The following is a 19810-nucleotide window of genomic DNA, read 5'->3' on the forward strand; positions in this document are numbered from 1 at the left end:
GTGCCCAAAGCGAGGCCGGTCGTTTGGACAATATTCTAGTAATTGCCTCAATTCCTAGTCTTGGATTGATGCTAGTATAGAGAGCAACTACATCCATGGTGACTAATGTAGTGCCTGGTTGCCATTCCAGATCTCCTAGCAAGCTGAGAATGTGTTTGGAGTCCTGAATATATGAAGGTAAATTTTTGACGAGTGGGCCCAAAAATAAATCCACATATTCTGCTAGTCTTTCAGTAGGGCCACCGATTCCTGAGACTATCGGTCTGCCCGGGGGAAACGATAGATCTTTATGGATTTTAGGAAGGGTGTATAGCCATGGATATGTTGGTTTTAATACTTTTAGATACATGTGTTCATCTTCATTTAAGAGACCATCCTCTTTCCATTTCATTAGATGGTCATTGATGGTCTTTGTGAGTACACCCATGGGGTTGAAAACAATGGGTTCATAGCAAGAGGGGTCTGCTAATTGGTTATTTATCTCACTGTTGTAATCCTCTGCGTTCATCACCACAATATTTCCTCCTTTATCAGCTTCACGAATAATAATGGAGGGATTCAGTGTCAGTATGGTCAAAGCGTTACGCTCTCCTTTGGTTAGATTGTCTTTAAATATGAATGTTTCTTGTAGTCTTTTAGTGTTGATTTTGTTAAGGTCTTCCAATACATGTCTGTGAAAATTGTCAATGCTATTACCGCCTGGTAATGTAGGGGTCCACGTGGATTTGGACTTGAGACCACTGGCTACCCCAAGGTCCATGTCTATGTTAAGTTCCTCTAAGAGCTGTCCCATTTCCATGGGGCTCTCTTCTCGTTCAGTAATTGACAATAATAGATGGACCGCTTGTATATCCTTTATTGAGTGTACAGCATCATCATTCAATACATCAGGAATGTTCTTAACATTTTTCTTAGCAGGGGGTTTTCCCGCGAAATGCTTTTTTATTTTCAAATTTCGGACAAATTTGAAGAGGTCTATTTTAGTTTGACAAAGATCACCGGTGGAGTAAGGATTAAAGCTCAAACCTTTTGCGAGTAAATTAGTCATATCAAGAGTAAGGGGGAAGGAGGATAGGTTGATAACTTGCACCTCCTTATTGGTGTTATCTAATTCTTTGTTCTCCCTGACCTCAGTTTTCTGCGGTATTCGTCGTTGTCCCCCCCTGGTGCCTCTGTGGGTTTTGGAGTTATTGGACCTCTTCGGGATTGCGCCCTGTTCCCCTTGCGGATGCGTTCCATTTCTAATAAAAAAGGACTGCTATTAGCGTCTAGATTGTCTTCAATTTCTGTTTCTGGTTCGCTGGTACCCACAGTGTTTAGGGATGTGGTGCTTGATGAGATAGAGCCAGGGGCAGATGTGTTACCCTCCGGTTTTTTAGATTTGGTCGAGGGAATCAAGGCATCATATTTTCGATCGAAAGTGAATACTCTACCGTTGCGGTAGTCACCATCGTCTCTTTTGATTTGTCTCGCTTTCCTATTTTTGATTTCTTCCTGATGTTTTAATAAAACCTCATCAAGAATTGTATAGTTTTTTACAGTTGGTTCTGGTAGGTTGAGGTCTTTAATTTCTTGTTCAAGAATAGCGATTTCTCCCTGTAGTTTTAGGGTTTTGCGGTCCGCACTTTCTATTAGAATGTCCATAAGGACAAAAGAGTTGTTATTAACAGAGTCTTCCCATTTTTTCATTAGGTCTACATCTAGATTGTCATAGGTCGGAAAGATTTGAGAGCGTAAGCCTCTGGGTATTTGCTTAAGGCGCATATATTGTTTTAAGGTGGTAGCATCCCACCATCGTGAGTTCTCTTGCATTTTCAATTTTTCTAGTTTTTTGAATTTCGCTTTAAGGCCCTCCACTCGAGGGGGACCAGAATTGGCTGCTGCTGTATGCGTGGGCATGCCTTTAGCTAGATTTTCAAAGAGGTCTGCTGCTACCTTATCTCTATCCATGGTGTGTTTGAATGCGTTTGGATTGTTGGATAGTTGACTGGTGCAATATAAGGAGTGCTAGCGGGGGGGCAGCTCACTCTGGCAATCTGTTAGTATGATATACCACTGCTGAGGTCTTTTAGGAGATCCAGAGAAACAAGGCGCACACCTGAGTAACCGCTAGATAGTGGAAAACAGAATTAGATGGTGTAGGCAATGGGGCGAGTGGTAATACCTCACAACCACTCAATTAGACCAGAAGACTGGTCTGCAATGAATAAGAACAACTGTGCCCCTGCACTGACACATACATAAAACAATTTCAAAGTTTGAGTTAAGTTGTTCACATGTGATAGTAAAATTAGGCACATCAATCCAAACAGATGGTAGAGATTCGTGCTTTGGTAAACAAGAACAGAGTAAAGAAATGTAATTCAATTGGTAGTCAGTTCATCGAGTGTCCATTTTCTGTTTATTGTTCCGTTTCATAAGCCAACACGTGTTTCATCGCAGGGAACTACTGCGAATCTTCAGGGCTAAACAAAAAAATTTATACAAACTGTATTTTAGCTATACAGGTTCTGTTCATATATTATTATCAAGAACGGGTGACTCTTGGTGTGCACCGTAGTGACACAGGGCATGCTAAAACGCGTGGGGGGGTGACTTGGTGTCTATGTGATAACAAGTCATGAATTTGGTGACATATGTGACAGGGTGGAGTGTGAGGTGACAGTCGATGTTTGCTAATACAATTAGTGTAGCAAGTTGTCATGCAAACTGAAATACTGGCCGGTCTGAGAGGTGAAGTGGTGAGGTGAGAGATGTGTGTAGTATGGAGGACGAAATCCCCAGTGACTCTAGGTGACTTATGGAAAAATGATGTATTCACAAAACACAAAATTGATGGAGGTATTCCATTATCGAGCGTGCACTGTTTGGAATTAAGGAAGCGATTAAGCATAACTAATCCTAAGGGGGTCTATCCTAAATTGGTCAGAGTGCCGACTTATGGTGACAAACATACCTGTAGGAAGTGGCTTTCGAGATAGGACGAGCTTATTCAACGATAACAGAAGAGAGAGGGGGAAAGAACCGGTCAGTACGTGGACTCTGGATATGTCAGAGACATGAATTCATGGCAGAAAGAGAAAAGATAAAGGAGGCAAAGTTACTTTTTACAGTACGTAAAACATGAAAGAGTAAAAAAGAGAAAGTTATACTGAGCCAAGTGAGCAAAAACTGGGCGTTTAATTTAAATTCCATCGTTCAAAGAGCATGTCTATTGCGTTAAAACCCTAGTGAAAATAGGGTGAGCAGCGTTTAAGTATTACATGGTGTGTAAAGGGGGGACAAGGCTAAGTAAAAATAGTAAGTAAAAATATTAAGTAAAAATATTAGATTACTGGTTGACGAGTATAAACCTGATGCGGAATCTCGCTGATATGTAGGTTAGTTACAACTCACCAGAAAAGTCAAAAAGGTGTGTATTCGAATTTTTGTGGTAAACAGTATCAGCCACGGTTGGGGCTAGGTAAGGAATCTCAAATTTCCAAATTCGTTTGAACACTAATTTTTTGCAGCGTGGAGAAAAGTCTGCAAGAAAGCAAATAGTACACTTTGGAGTAATCACCCCTATAGTGGGTAATGGTATTGACAAAGAAGAGGACCGAGAGGGAGCACAAGTAAAATAATAGCACCTACCTCGGTAATACCCGTGTGCGGTGAAAAACCGGGAGGAGATGGGTTTTCGTGGTTTAGGCGGGTGCGCAAAAAACCACAGAAGCCTTATTTAAAGAAAAAAACGGAGAAGGAGGGGTTTAGTCCAAACGGACTGCACGGACTCCATTGCATGGGACTGCATAGGTCGGGGGACGTAATTCGCTTACCTGAAAGGCGAGGTTCTCCCTCTTGAAGTTTCCCGGCGCCGTGTTCCGGATACGGACACGTGACCGGAACTTCCTTCCCCTTAAATGCTATTGCGCATGGGTAGGTGAAGGAAGACTAGAATGTCGCACTCGAATCACGGAGCAGAACGAGTGGCGGAGAATAGAAGAAATACTACCATGATTTGTATGGTAGAGAAAATATGTACCTCTGTCTTTGGAGGAAAGTATATTCCCATAGAGGATGAAGTGGGTTTAACCTGGCGAGCTTTGAAAGTGGTATTGGAAATTGGGCTCTTTTGCACAATACAAATAAAGTTAAATGGAAAATTCTAGTGGCAAAATACAGGGTGTATTCTTTCAATTGGGCATATAAGAGTCAAAAGGTATGATAAGACCAAGAGGACTGCTGAAAAAAAAACAGCTGAAAAAACACCCAGCACGGTGAGGACGAACAGCATAATAGAAGTTTACATGCTTGGTTATAATGATGAGTGGATATACCCTACGCTATTCTTGGTAGGAAGAGAAGTGAAACGTTGTATTTTTAGTCTAAGCCCTGGTGGGGGCAAAGTAACATTTTTCTTTAAGGGAAATTGCGACTTAAGTTTCGGTCACTACGCGGATAATTAGAAAATTCTTGAAAGAACACTTACACTTACATTAGCGTCGGGCAAACGGTCAAGCAAAAAGAAAAAACTAAGTGTACAAGCTGGTTTAGAACGCAAAAAAGAACAACAGTTGAGTACCGTTAACATATCGTTACTTATATCCATACATATTCACATTCATATTTAAGTTCCTACAAGGGAAGGAAAAGAAAAACAAGAAAAAGAGAAACAATTCAGAACAGGGTACATCATTAATCACCCAAAAAGAATTGCAGTTCTGGGTCATAATTTAAATCGCACTCTATGCTACGAAGGCGCATTATCCAAGTCGCTTCTTTGCGTCTCAAAAGTAGTTCCCGGTTACCACCCCTAACATGGATAGGTACAGCTTCTATTCCATAGAAAGAGACTTGAAAATCTTCTGTGTTTGGTTGACATTTGGCTATATGTAGAGCCACTGGGTATTTGGGATCTTGTTTCAGAATAGCTCTCATATGTTCAGAGATTCTTTCTTTTAAAGATCTTATTGTGCTTCCAACATATTTCTTACCACATTGGCATTCGATGACGTAGATAACATATTTGGTAATGCAATTTATGTTGGTTCTGATGTCATAAACTTCTTCTGAGGGGCCTGTAAAGTTTTTAGTTTTATGTTTGGCCCACTTACACATTGGGCATAAGCCACATTTGAAGAAGCCATTGCTTCGTTGAGTTAGCCAGGTTGGATTTCTATCCGAACGTGGCACTGTGGGACTGAGCCTGTTCCTCAGGGTTCTTCCTTTGCGAAATGTGATTTGAGGGGTGGTCGGGATCATTTCTTTCAGTGTGGAGTCATCTCGTAGCAGCTTCCAGTGCTTGGTCATACTGGTCCTGATTGAGTTGTGAAGAGCATTATATTCTGTGATCATTCTCACTGTGTTCTCTTTCCTTGTTTGGGGGTCTTTAGTTTTCAGAGTATCATCTCTCTTAATTTTGTTAATTTTGGATTTTGCTTGGGACAGGATTGTTTTAGGATAACCGCGTTTGGCGAATCTCAAGTTCATGTCGCTAATCGTTTTCTCAAAGTCTTTATCATCGCTACAGTTTCGTCTTGCACGAATGAATTCGCCGAATGGTATGGATTTAATCTGATGGAAGGGATGAAAGCTGTCTGCTCTCAGGATTGCATTACAAGATGTGGGTTTTCTGTACAATTTGCTTTGTAAGGTATCATTGATTACATGGAATTCCAGATCGAGAAATTCAATGTGCGATTTGCTCTGTTTCATAGTAAAACTAAGTTCCCAAACATTATTGTTGAGGTAGTCGAAAAAACTCTGTAGTAGTTCATCAGTTCCGGTCCATAGCAAAATGCAATCGTCTATGTAGCGACCCCAGAACAAAATGAAGTCAGTGTATTGACTACTGTGTGTACCCCAAAGATGGTCTGCCTCGAACGCTCCCATGAAGAGGTTAGCGAAGGAGGGTGAGAATTTCGAACCCATGGCTACTCCTCGTTTCTGCTGGTACCATTTTTTATTAAACATGAAAAAGTTGTTTTCCAAGATTAATTTCATCATAGAAATGAGCATTTGTGTATGTGCCCAAAGCGAGGCCGGTCGTTTGGACAATATTCTAGTAATTGCCTCAATTCCTAGTCTTGGATTGATGCTAGTATAGAGAGCAACTACATCCATGGTGACTAATGTAGTGCCTGGTTGCCATTCCAGATCTCCTAGCAAGCTGAGAATGTGTTTGGAGTCCTGAATATATGAAGGTAAATTTTTGACGAGTGGGCCCAAAAATAAATCCACATATTCTGCTAGTCTTTCAGTAGGGCCACCGATTCCTGAGACTATCGGTCTGCCCGGGGGAAACAATAGATCTTTATGGATTTTAGGAAGGGTGTATAGCCATGGATATGTTGGTTTTAATACTTTTAGATACATGTGTTCATCTTCATTTAAGAGACCATCCTCTGTCACTACGGTGCACACCAAGAGTCACCCGTTCTTGATAATAATATATGAACAGAACCTGTATAGCGAAAATACAGTTTGTATAAATTTTTTTGTTTAGCCCTGAAGATTCGCAGTAGTTCCCTGCGATGAAACACGTGTTGGCTTATGAAACGGAACAATAAACAGAAAATGGACACTCGATGAACTGACTACCAATTGAATTACATTTCTTTACTCTGTTCTTGTTTACCAAAGCACGAATCTCTACCATCTGTTTGGATTGATGTGCCTAATTTTACTATCACATGTGAACAACTTAACTCAACCTTTGAAATTGTTTTATGTATGTGTCAGTGCAGGGGCACAGTTGTTCTTATGTAATTGACTGTTTACTTTAACAATTTATAGTGTCTCACTATATATAGTGGATAGTGACTAAACTGTGTGAATATCTGTATCACTTTGTCAGTTGTTGTGTAAACTGGTTCTCCAGTTGGTTACTAGCTATGTGAAAGTCTATATTAGTTATTGATTAGTTAACTAAGTATTTGTATGGGAGAGTGAATTTGTGTGTGGTTCGGTGGGGTGTGTGTGACTGCCCAAAGATGTGTGAATAGTTGACTCAGTAGATATATGAAGTTAAAACTACATGTTCTAACAGTTGTTTGGGTGAGTGAATATCTTTATGGGTGTGCTGATGAGCAAATATATTTCTCAATGGTACATGTCCAACAAACTAGAAAAATAAAAGGCAGTGTATGTGTCAGTTGTATATAAATAAGTATACATAAGACTCAATGATTGTGTGAGTGACTCTATGGATAACTGTATACTTGTAATAATGATTTTATAATACACTAAGTATGACTTACTATCTAAATGAATAGATGAAGTGTGTAGCTATGTAAGTATGATCCCTTGTTTGCATAAGTGAGTAGGATAACTTCATATGTGAATAGGATGAGTGCTGGTGTGTAATGTCGATATAGGTGTATAAGTATTTTTGATAGTGTTCTATAGTTAATTGACAGCATGTATGAGTGAATCTACGGGTAAGTGATTAGATGTGTGTATACATCTAGGAATCTCTGAGTGGGTTTTTAGATACTTGTATTGCTGTGTCAACGGATTCAAATATGAAAAGGTCTATGTGATTGTCACGTGGATGATGTAATCAGTGATGTCATTTGAGATGTCATCAGTGATGTCACTGACCATGTCATGAATGATGTAATATGTGACATCATCAGCAGTGGATTGCGGGTGCGTGAAATATAGTTCGTACAACTAACTATATAGGAGCAATTTCAATGGTTTTGTATGAGTGAAATGTCCAGCTAACTAGAACACCCCTAAGTTTTTTGAGTGAATTTCAAAGGTTTTTTAAATGCTAATTCCTAACTATATAAGGCCTGAAACCTATGGCTTTTTTAGTGAATGTGCAAGGTTTTTTAAATGCTAATTCCTAACTATATAAGTCCTGAAACCTATGTTTTTTTCAGTGAATTTCGAACGTTTTTTAAATGACAATTTTTAAATGTATTAATTGGTTTTTTTTATACTGATTTACTACATTTTTGCAGGCAGGTGTTCAGAGGGCACGCCCCCTTTTTACAACACTCTGCAGCGCAGCTCCATGGCGCTTACTGGAGATACCTGTTGGACTAGTTCCCTCTAGGGGACCTCTGGATTGAACAGGAATTAATTCCCCAACTTAAACTTAGACATCACTGATGACATCATCCAGTGAATGTGTGTCTTTCTGAAAAATAAATATGTTTTATTTATGTATATCTAAAGGTTGATGGAAGAAAAAATGTGTAAATAAGTGTCTAAATGGATGTTTTTTTTGTAAAAATGATTGTATAACTGACTTATTAAGTGTATCTTATTGAATACATGTATTAGCGAGTAATGTTTAAATATGAAAATATCTGTATCAGTGTCTCACTTTGTGTATAAGTGGCTGCATGGGTTGGTGACTTGCTACATGAGAGTCGATATGGGTTATTAGTTGGTTTTTAGAGTATCAGTATGAGTGTCTGTATGGTTTAGTGGGGGGTATTACTTACCGCATAGATGCATGAATGGGTGACTCACTGTTTGTATGTGTTTTGAAGACAGCATGTGTGCAGGACTGTATGGGTGGATGAGTGTGTGTATGGGTGTGTTAGTTAGTGAATCACTGTCTCAATAGTATCTTTATGAGTAACTACATATGTGTTAAACTAGTATATGTGAGTATTGATGTATATAAGTGAGTATATGTGAGAGCGAGAGATTGTAAGAGTTCCTGTATGAATAAGTATTTGTATCTATAAGTGATTGTTTAAGAGAGTAAGTATGTGTTCGATTCTGTAGAAGTAAGTGTAGTGGTGGGTGTATAGCTGTATATGCAAGTAAATGGATGTTTGATAGATTATTTGCAAGTGTGAGTTTGTGTGTCAGTAACTCTATAGATGAGTGTATGTGCGTAGTAAGATGTATAGGTGTATGAGTACATATGATGAGTGAGTACATGTATGAGTGCCTATATAGAACTGTTAGTGAATGCCTGGATGTGTATGTAGATTTTGGAATTACTGAATAGGTTGTTCTAACTGGAATTGGTATCTACATTTTTTTGAAAATTTTAGTTTCTATTTTTGAATGTGTGTATCAAGGGTTATATTACGCTGAGAGGAAGTCTGCTACTCTTTCACAAGGATGATGTCATCAGTGATGTCATTTGAGATGTCATCAGTGATGTCATGAGTGATGTCACTGACCATGTCATGAGTGATGTAATATGTGACGTCATCAGCAGTGCATTACGGGCGCACGAGTTATAGTTAGCTTAATTAACTATAATGGGGGAATTTCAATGGTTTTGTATGAGTGAAATGTCCAGCTAACTATAACGTGTGTGAAACCTATGTTTTTTTCAGTGAATTTCTAAGGTTTTTTAAATACTAATTTTTAACTATAACATGGCTGAAACCTATGGTTTTTTCAGTGAATTTCGAAGGTTTTTTAAATACTAATTTTTAACTATAACAAGGCTGAAACCTATGGTTTTTTCAGTGAATTTCAAAGGTTTTGTAAATGATAATTTTTAAATGTATTAATTGTTCTATTTTTTATACTGATTTACTACATTATTTTAAACTATTTATTTTTAGATATTTTATTTTTTAAATTACGTTACACATTTTTAATATAAATTAAAAACATTTTTTTTTTTTATTTAATATTTTTTTTATTTATATATATTTTATATAGCAGGCAATGATATCCTATAGTAGGAGACTCAAGTTACTGGTAAGTACAGTTAAATTTACTTTTCAGGAAAAGTAGTAAGCTAGATTGGGGAATTAATTCCTCTTCAATCCCGAGGTCCCATGTGAGCCAACTAGCCCACCAGGTACCTCCAGTATGCGCCAGGCAGCTGTGTTGCAGAGAGTTGTTCAAAGGGCACGCCCCCTTTTTACAACACTCTGCAACACAGCTCCGTGGCGCTTACTGGAGATACCTGTTGGACTAGTTGCCCCCTAGGGGACCTCTGGACTGAACAGGAATTAATTCCCCAACTTAAAACGCGCATCAGGGCATGTTTGCACTCACATCACCTTAAGCCCCGCCCTATACCTTCACCACTGTGCTAACGCGCCCTGTAGAGTGTTCTAAGTTGGGGGATTACGTCCCCTTGCATACTGGGGGTCCCTGGGTCCTATGCACCTGGAGGCAACGTTGCAGAGACGTGTAATGAGACCACGCCCCTTTTGACACCTCTCTGCAACGCAGCCCCTGGGCGCGTTTGCAGAGGGGGAACTAATTCCCCTTGCATACTGAGGGCCCCGGGGGCCAACAAGCCCACCGGGAATCTCCAGTATGCGCCAGGGGGCTGCATTGCAGAGATGTGTAATGAGCCCACGCCCCTTATTACACCTCTCTGCAACGCAACTCCCGGGCGCGTTTGCAGAGGGGGAACTAATTCCCCTTGCATACTGGGGGTCCATGGGGGCCAACTAGCCCACCAGGAACCTCCAGTATGCGCCAGGGGGATGCATTGCAGAGAGGTGTAATGAGGCCACCCTCCTTTTTACACCTCTCTGCAACGCAGCCCCCTGGCGCATTTGCAGAGGGGGAACCAATTGCCCTTACATACTGTGGGTCCATGGGGCCAACTAGCCCACCTGGAACCTACAGTATGCGCCAGGGGGCTGTGTTGCTTTGCCCCGGGGGGTGGTGGTCCCTGGGGCAGTGTGGGGGGGGATTGGGGCGCCCCCCCCACACTTCTTTTTCACTATGCCCCCGGGATTTGGTCCCCATGGGGGGGTAATTTGAAAAAAAGCAAACCGGGTTTAAAAAAAAAAATTGGGGCCTTGGGGGTCCTTGAGGGACCCTCTGAGCAGGCCTAGGCGGTCAGGGTGTTTCTACCCTGCCCCCTTTTTGCATTCTATACGTTTGTTTTTCTGTTTTCTTGTGCCTCGGTCTACCGAGCACAAGATGGCTGCCAACACTTCCTGGTTTGGAGTGTTCACAGCCAATGAGCATGCAGCTCGTACTCGGAAAGGTACGGGTACGGTACTTGTACGGTACTCGTACCCCGTGATTTATGTCAAAAAATAATAATTGGGTGGGCCTTGGAGGTCCTTGTGGGACCCCCTGAGCAGCCCTAGGGGGTCATGGTGTTTCTACCCTGCCCCCTTTGTGCGTTCATCAGTGATGTCATTTGAGATGTCATCAGTGATGTCACTGACCATGTCATGAATGATGTAATATGTGACATCATCAGCAGTGGACTGCGGGTGCGCGAAATATAGTTAGTACAACTAACTATATAGGAGCAATTTCAATGTTTTTTTAAATGCTAATTCCTAACTATATAAGGCCTGAAACCTATTGTTTTTTCAGTGAATTTGCAAGGTTTTTTAAATACTAATTCCTAACTATATAAGACCTGAAACCTATGTTTTTTTCAGTGAATTTCTAAGGTTTTTTAAATGCTAATTCCTAAATATATAAGGCCTGAAACCTATGGTTTTTTCAGTGAATTTGCAAGGTTTTTTAAATGCTAATACCTAACTATATCAGTCGTGAAACCTATGGTTTATTTCAATAAATTTCAAAGGTTTTCTAAATGCTAATTCTATTAGCGGATAACGTTTAAATATGTTAATATCCTTGTAGGACCACCTGAGCAGCCCTAGGGGGTCAGGGTGTTTCTACCCTGCCCCCTTTTTGCATTCTACACGTTTGTTTTTCTGCTTTTTTTGTGCCTCGGTCTACCGAGCACAAGATGGCTGCCCCAACTTCCTGGTTTGGAGTGTTTACAGCCAATCAATGCAGACCATGCTCAGAAAGGCCTGCGCTCGCTCCTGATTGGCTGGCAGTCGTTTGAAGTATTGAGACCACGCCCCTTTTTACACCATGCTTGTTTCTTAGGAGAACTGAGGTCCAAGAGAGCCCAAAACAAGAGTGGAAAACGCGAAAAGGAGGCAGATTAGAGACCCCCTGATCCCCTGGCCCTTCTCAGGGGGTCCCAGAAGGACTCTACACCCCTTTTTGTGTGTGCATTTGAATCTACATGGGGCGTTGGGGCAGTAGAGTTAGGAATAGATATTTGGCCCTTTCCCCTCCTTTGTGTCAAATGGTCCCAGAAGGACCCCCAGGGCAAAAAAAAATGTTTTCCAAAAATCGCGGGGGTACGTGCACTGTCCTCTTACGGTGTCCCGCCCATAGATATATATATATTTTTCAAAGTTGATTTTCTCAAAAACTACTGGAGGGATTTACACCATTATACCAAAAGGGCGTACTCTGTACCAGGCACTACCATTTTGCAAAGTTTGGTGTAATTCCGTTCAGCGGTTGGGGCTGTAGCCGTGTCTAATCGTCCTATGGAAAATTGGATGGGGAAAACACATTTTGGGACCCCCCTTTTTTCTCGGCCCCCGCTTGACAAATCCCCCCAAGACTTTCAGGGAAGGAGTGGAGCGTAACGGGCCAAAATTTTGGAAGTGGAGTCACCCACCTCCACTCAAGAGGGCCACTACCAATTTTGTGTGATGCCCCTTTGATTAACAAATGCCCCTGCCAGCTTCCAGAGGTTGGTAAACAAGGTTCTTTACGGTATGGAGGCCTTCTCAGCTACCTACCTTGGTGACATAGATGCCTACAGTAGCAGCTGAAAGGATAGCCTCTTTCACCTCCAGGAAGTGCTTCAAGCTCTGCAACAGGCAGACTTGACTATCAAAGCTAGTAAGTGTCAGATAGGGTAGGGGTCTGTGGTGTACTTGGGACATCTGGTTGGCAGGGTTAAGGTGCAGCCCCTCCAGGCAAGATAGATACTATCATGGTTTGGGAGCACCCCAAAAACCAGGATGAGGTCATGCATTCTTGAGCCTCACAGGGTACTACAGGAGGGTTGTCAAGGGATATGGCACCATTGTTTTCCACTTGACAGAGCTGGCTTCTAAGAAGCAGCCCAGAAATTTAATTTGGACATCAGCATGTTATCTGTGGTTTGGAGGGTGGTGTCCGTGGTGTGTACGGTAGCAGTCTCTATGCTGCCGCAGAATCAGAAGACAGAATACTAGTTGTTCTGAAGATGGCTACCACTCGTGATGTTGGGGTTGAGTATAGTCTGATTTTTCAATGAACTTGAAGAAGGCTAGGTGAGTGAGGGGCCAGTAGTTTGTGTCATTAGAATCTAGTGTAGGTTTCTTTGGGAGAGTGAGGGTCTAAGCTGTATTGTGAGATTCTTGGAAGATGCCTTGAATGAAGGAGATGTTGACAATGTTGAATAGAGGTTAGAGATGTTCCTCAAAAAGCACTTTGATGATGGTCAAAGTTAAGAGAGAATTTTCCTAGGAAGTGCTTGAGAGATTGAGAGTAAGAGCTCGATTGAGAGTAAGAGCGAGATTGAGAGTGAGAGCAAGAGATAGTGAGAGCGAGAGAGAGCGATTGAGTCTGAGAACGATTGAGTCTGAGAGCGATTGAGTCTGAGAGCGATTGAGTCTGACAGATTGAGACATATTACGCTTGAGTGTGAGAGATTGAGTGAGCGATGTATTGAGTTTGAGTGTAAGATTGAGTGAGCGATGTATTGAGTTTGAGTGTGAGATTGAGTGAGCGATATATTGAGTTTGAGTGTGAGAGATTGAGTGAGAGAGATATTGCGTGAGAGATTGAATTTTATTGAAGGATGCCTACTATGTGATTTTAGGAGAAGGGGTGGGTGTAAATGGAGATGCAGATTTGGTATTCTAGATGTTTTGTTGCTATCTTTGGATTTGTTTAGCTGAGGAAGTGGTGGGGGGCATAACACTTGTCTGTTGAGTTTACAATTGGTGGGTCTTGCAAATTTTGATGCATTGATAGATTGCCTTGAAAAGTGTTGTGCTTATGTTCATTTAATGGTATTGGTATAATGCTTTGCTTTGGCCACTTTGATGAGTTGTCACCATATTGTACGGGGGCTTCAGTATCATGAGTCCACCAGGAGGTCTGTTTTTCTTCTATGATTGCCGATGTGTCATTTATTGTCAGCAAGTACTTTTGTATACAAGGGTATGAAGTTGGGGGACAAGATACAAGAAGGTCTACAAGGGTGCTGAACCTTTGGTTGCACTTGTATGTGTCATTTAGAGTGTGGATGTTCACAACGTTTCCCAGAAAAGTATTGAAGTTGTATCAAAAGGATATTGGTGTCAGAAGAGGAGTTGGCAAGACAAGAGATGAGTTCAAGCTTAGGATTGACAATTGGGATGTCTTTGGGATCTGAAGATTTGGTCTTCTCTTTTGGGTTACCATTGGTTTGTTAATGGACACTGAGCATGCAGATAGGAATGGCAAGGTGGTTAGTCCGGTATGCAACGTTTACCACGCAATTTTTACAACGCACTACCATTACAACAAAACTTTTACAACGCAAAAACTTTTACAACGCATACCTTTACAACGCATGTTTTTACAACGCAGATACCTTTACAACGCATACCATTACAACGTAAGTATTGGTAAGTATATACTTATTTTTAAAATGTTATATGTTTGGGTTTTTGGGTAAAGGAGTATTTTTAGGGTTCAGGGTCAGTTTTCAGTTTTTGGGTAAAGGGGTATTTTTAGGGTTCAGGGTCAGTTTTCAGTTTTTGGGTAAAGGGGTATTTTTAGGGTTCAGGGTCAGTTTTTAGTTTTTGGGTAAAGGGGTATTTTTAGGGTTCAGGGTCAGTTTTCAGTTTTTGGGTAAAGGTATTTTTAGGGTTCAGGGTCAGTTTTGGGTTTTTGGGGTAATGGGGTATTTTTAGGGTTCAGGGTCAGTTTTCAGTTTTTGGGTGAAGGGGTATTTTTAGGGTTCAGGGTCAGTTTTGGGTTTTTGGGGTACAGGGGTATTTTTTATAAATAAAATAAAATTACATTTAAATTAAATTAATTAAATAAAATTAAATAAAATAAAATTATATTACAATATTTTTAATTAATTTAAATTAAAAAAATTATTATATACTTACCAATACATACGTTGTAATGGTATGCGTTGTAAAGGTATATGCGTTGTAAAATCTTGCGTTGTAAAGGTATGCGTTGTAAAAGTTTTTGCGTTGTAAAAGTTTCGTTGTAATGGTAGGCGTTGTAAAAGTATGCGTTGTAACGTCATACATCCGGTTAGTCCAGTCCACCAATGGTACGAGTGATTTGCATTGGATTGACAGTGAAGTTGAAGAGGACAAGATCAAGGATATGACTTAGGAATATGTTGGTTGGAAGTCACTTGAGAAGGTGGTGTTGGAGTGAGTGTCTGATGGAAGGGATGGAGAGGAGGTCCGAGAATTCATCAGTGAAGTCCCTGTTCTGTCCAGGAGGCCTGTAGATGAGATGGAAGGTGGGGATCTGCATTGCAGAGTGGAACGAGCCATGCCAAGAGCTGAGCTCCATGGATTTGTGAAACTTGCTTGCCTAGGGGCAGGACAAGGAGGACTTATTGTTGGCAGTGTTTCTTGTGTGTGCAGGTCACATAATGGATGTTGTAGCCTATGGGAAGAAAGTCATCTAGGATGTGTGTGGAACTATTTTCCAGTAATGAATAGGGTATCACGCTTGTGATAGATCATGAGATCTGCAGTGTCTGGTACATCGAGTACAAGACATAAAATGTTAATGAGCATGAGTTTGAATGTTTGTTCTTTAGTCGGAGAGTCTGTTATACTTGTGGAGAAATGTGGCTCAATGGTTAGAGCAATACAAAAGGGGATGGTGGACGGAGCGTTTGAACAAATCAAACACTCACCCCCAGTCAACTGATCTGGGTTTAATCCATCACCATTGTTTTGCAATGGTTAGAGCAGGCAGACCTCGATGCAGAGTTCTGGCCAGGGACCAGGGTTCGAGTCCCGCCTCGGCGGGTCTCGGGCTCATTAATTCCCCTGACCGGATATTCTCGCCTCAGTGCCTATTCTGATCATGGGTCCCGCGCTGCAACTCTGGGCAATAGCTTGCTTAGTCTCCACAACGGCCCCCACAACGCGAGGGATGCCTGGTCTGCACCATGGGGGTGCCCAGGAGTGGACACTTCACAGGGAAAGCCAGGAAGGGTTCCCTTGCGGTATTCGTACAAGCGCCGGGAAACCCACTGCGGGTAGCTGTGCGCTATACAAGTACAAAAACCAAAAACAAACATTTATACTTAGTGGAATGTGTATGAGGTTGGGTCTATGTACCGTTGAGGATGCTTCGTGAGGATGCTTCGTGAGTGTTTGTGTCATCTAGGTGTGATTTTGGGGATTGGCAGTGGGGGGGGATGGCTGGGTGAGACAAAATATTACATCTTATATTACATCTTTCACTGTAACATGGGTTCTGGCCTAAGGCCCACAATCCTCATTGGATGATGCACTTGAGTATTTTGTTGTGACTCAAAGATTGGTAACAAAGCAGAAGCTCATATCCAATAACATTGTTATACTATGCGGGTATTTGAAAGATTTCACACATTTATATACCACGGCATTTACACAGCTTCAAATACAGTTAATAATAATAATAATAAAACATTTATAGAGCGCATGGCTGCACAACTGTGTATCCCCGCGCTAACTGCCGACAAAACTCACAGCGGAAGAACAGAAGAAAGGTGCAGGAAAGTATTATTGGGGAAAAAGGTGAGTTTTTAATTTGGCTCTAAAAAGAGTTTCTGAAGGTTCCATTCTCAAATGAACTGGGAGGGCATTCCAAAGTTTTACTCCAAGGAAGGAAAAAGAGCGACCACCCATTTTCGCTCTATGGATACGGGGGAGTTTGAATTGTGACATACCCGAGGATCTAAGGTCTCTGGTTGGGCGATGGACAGTGAGAAGATTTCTTAGATAGGTAGGTCCTTTGTCGTGGGCAATCTTATGGGCATAGCAAAGGCTTTTAAATCTAATTCTTTCCCTAACAGGAAGCCAGTGCAGTTTGGACAAGGCCGCTTTGGAAGACGTTCTTCTTGGTAAACCCAGTACCATACGGGCGGCAGCATTTTGAATGCATTGAAGCTGGTGCAATTGCTTTTGGTTCAGGCCTAGTAGGAGAACGTTTCCGTAGTCCAAGTGGGGTGTTATGAGTGCATGTACAATAGTTTTTCTTCCTTCAGTAGGGATGAGGTCGATGATTTTTCGCAAGATTTTTAGCGTGCCCATACATTTACCTATTATTTTGTTGACTTGGCATTTTCCCGAAAGATCCGAGTCAATCATAATCCCTAGGTTTTTGACTTTTTCTACTGGGTGGGGGAAAACGCCCAGAGTAGTCGGCCACCAAGCCTGGGACCATATTGAAGTTTTGTTCCCTACCACCAACACCTCCGTTTTATCTCCATTCAGGCGGAGGCAATTGTTGTCCATCCAAGTGGCAACAGCAGCCATGCAGCCAGAGAAATTGGTGGCAAATTTCTCACTATCTGGGGTGAGCTTGAACATGAGCTGGGTGTCGTCAGCGTAGCTAACAATACCCACCCCAAAGTTCTCTACGACTCGAGCCAGGGGTTCCATGTAGATGTTAAACAGGGTGGGGCTCAAACTAGAGCCCTGTGTAACCCCATAGCTCACGTCGCGAGAGGATGACTTAAAGGGTGGGCAATGTATCTGAAATGATCTTTTGGTGAGAAAGGATTTGAACCAAGCCAGTGCATGATCCTTCACTCCATTATCCGAAAGTCGGGACAGCAGCGTGGCATGTAGCACAGTGTCAAAAGCTGCGCTTAAGTCCAACATGACCAACGCTGCTGTCTCACCTTCGTCCACCATCTTGCGAATACATTCCGTGGAATATAGAACAGCTGATTCTGTAGAATAGCCAGGTCTAAAACCTGATTGTGTGGGATGGAGCACATTTTCTGTTTCTAGAAAAGCCATTAGTTGTTTGTTGACTATTTTTTCTATAATTTTGGCGCATTGCGGCAAGAGGGAGATAGGTCTGAGATTTAAGTTAAGTATAAAGCTGTACTGAGATCACAAAGATCCTGAAGTAACTGAGGCTAAAGCTAAAACTATGAAAGCCAACTGAAGGTATATTTAATCAAGTATTTTCTTCAAATCTAGTGTGCAAAATGTTATTAGCTATTCTGACCCGACATTATTAGGCCTCCGTCCACAGCCAAGATTACAACATATTCACAAAAAATTAGTGTAAGGGAAAATGTGAAGTAGATAGTTTTAATTTTTTTGCTGGACATATTCTTTCAGTTCAGAAGTTTTGCCCCATTGTCATTCACCGTTTGTGCTGTAAACATTTCACCTGTCAGTCAGAATTCATGCCAACCTTTTATGGTTTTACTTAATTGTGGATTTAAAAACATCTAGAAGTATCATAAGGAGCAATGATGTGCAAAGCGTTGCTTATTGATGCTGCTGTAAGATGGACTATTACTCTGTTGTTTACAGGATGTTCAGCTAAAAGTTAAAACATATCTGCTTGGAACTGACATGTCTATCTTCAAGTATGATGACTTCATTTTTGTGCTTGATATAATCAGCAGGTAATTATGATTTTTCTGTGTCCAAATGCATGGCAGGAAAAATGTGTTTCCGAATTTGAAATCCTAAAAGTAAACAGTGTCTGAGTTCAAGCTTTGCTCCAAAGTAGTTATTCATTTCTCATCTGTTTTGAAATCTCTGAAGAGTGGGTGATGGAGCTTAAAAGTTGGCAAGTTATAGAGTGTTATTGGTTTAGTGATTTTAAACATGAGTACCAGGGCCATTCATTAGACCCACCATGACCTGCAGAAAATACCCAGTTATTTTCCAAATCTGGCAGCACAGAAAGAAGAGGGGCACACCATACATAATTTTGTGACAGTCTTAAATAAAATATAATGCATATTTTACACATTTACAGGATATCACTTTGGGTCTTAATTATGTTGTTCTGGGTGAAGTGTGAATGATCAATATTACCTGAGTGACCTGTGGTGGAGCACGTTGATCGTATGTTTTCCTTGTAAGAGGCTGTCATTGCCATGATTTGAGCAAATTTCAGGAATATAATCATGAGGTTAATACCAGTTTTTTTTTTTTTTTGTTTTTGTTTTTTTGAAAACCTTTATTTGGAAAAACAAAAGGATACAAGCGCAGGCCCACAACCATCATGGCCGGCCGCAAAACATTTAAATAAAAAGAAGCAGAAGAAATGCGTACCAATCGGTACCAATATACGGTAGGACAAACCAGACACGGTTGTGGGGACCGCAACAGAGGATATGAGGTTTTCATTTTAAAGTGAAGAGGAGTAGGGGCTGCCACCACAGGAACATAGCACCGCAAATAGAATCATAAGAGACAAGGGGAACACACCCCAATAGCAAACTGGGGCGGGCAACGACCGTAGCAACTAAATAAGTAAGACAACCGAGACGGTGACACCAAACAACAGGCCATGATACAATAAACAGCATTCCCAAAAATCACCCCAGGAGTCCCACCCCAAAGGAGGAAAAGACATGGGCCAAAGAAGACGCCCGAGAAGAAAAGAGGTGCTAAACCATGGGACAGCCAGCCCTACAAAAGAGGAAAGAACCCCCCCAAAGCCAGAAAAGAGCGATACAGACCATAGAACAAAATAAACTAAAATAACAAACCCCCCCCACACCCACCACCCTGCACCCCTGTAATGGCTACGGCCAACCCATAAACAGCGTGCCTGTCGCCCCGACACTGCCCCAAAGAAGGGAAAAAGTACAAGAAGTACTAAAGTGGAGGAGGAGAGAAAGACACACCATAGGCGATAAGGATTAGCGAAACAGGATAATAATCCGCAAATATATTCCAGGCCGCCCGCTCCCGGTCACTACATCCGATATGTGACCAACGGTTAACGTATTCAATGTTCCGCTCACCCAACACAGTCCCAGCTACGGAAGGAATAGCGACCCAATTATACTGCTTTAACCTTGCCCCCTGCGATCAAATCGGTAGATGGAGTCCAA

The 19810-nt window shown here is 41.5% G+C and overlaps 1 protein-coding gene across 1 annotated transcript in view; it reads left to right on the plus strand.

The window, feature by feature from the left end:
• Positions 1 to 19810, plus strand: part of VPS50 (VPS50 subunit of EARP/GARPII complex) — an 821620-nt gene that overhangs the window by 383337 nt on the left and 418473 nt on the right. Inside the window, exon 15 of the mRNA XM_078663657.1 lies at positions 18270 to 18364. Within this exon, the coding sequence (XP_078519783.1) occupies positions 18270 to 18364 (95 nt within the window). The remainder of the gene's footprint in view (positions 1 to 18269; positions 18365 to 19810) is intronic.

The sequence above is a fragment of the Lissotriton helveticus genome, chromosome 10 (genome assembly GCF_964261635.1).
Source record: "Lissotriton helveticus chromosome 10, aLisHel1.1, whole genome shotgun sequence".
Taxonomy (NCBI): Eukaryota; Metazoa; Chordata; class Amphibia; order Caudata; family Salamandridae; genus Lissotriton; species Lissotriton helveticus.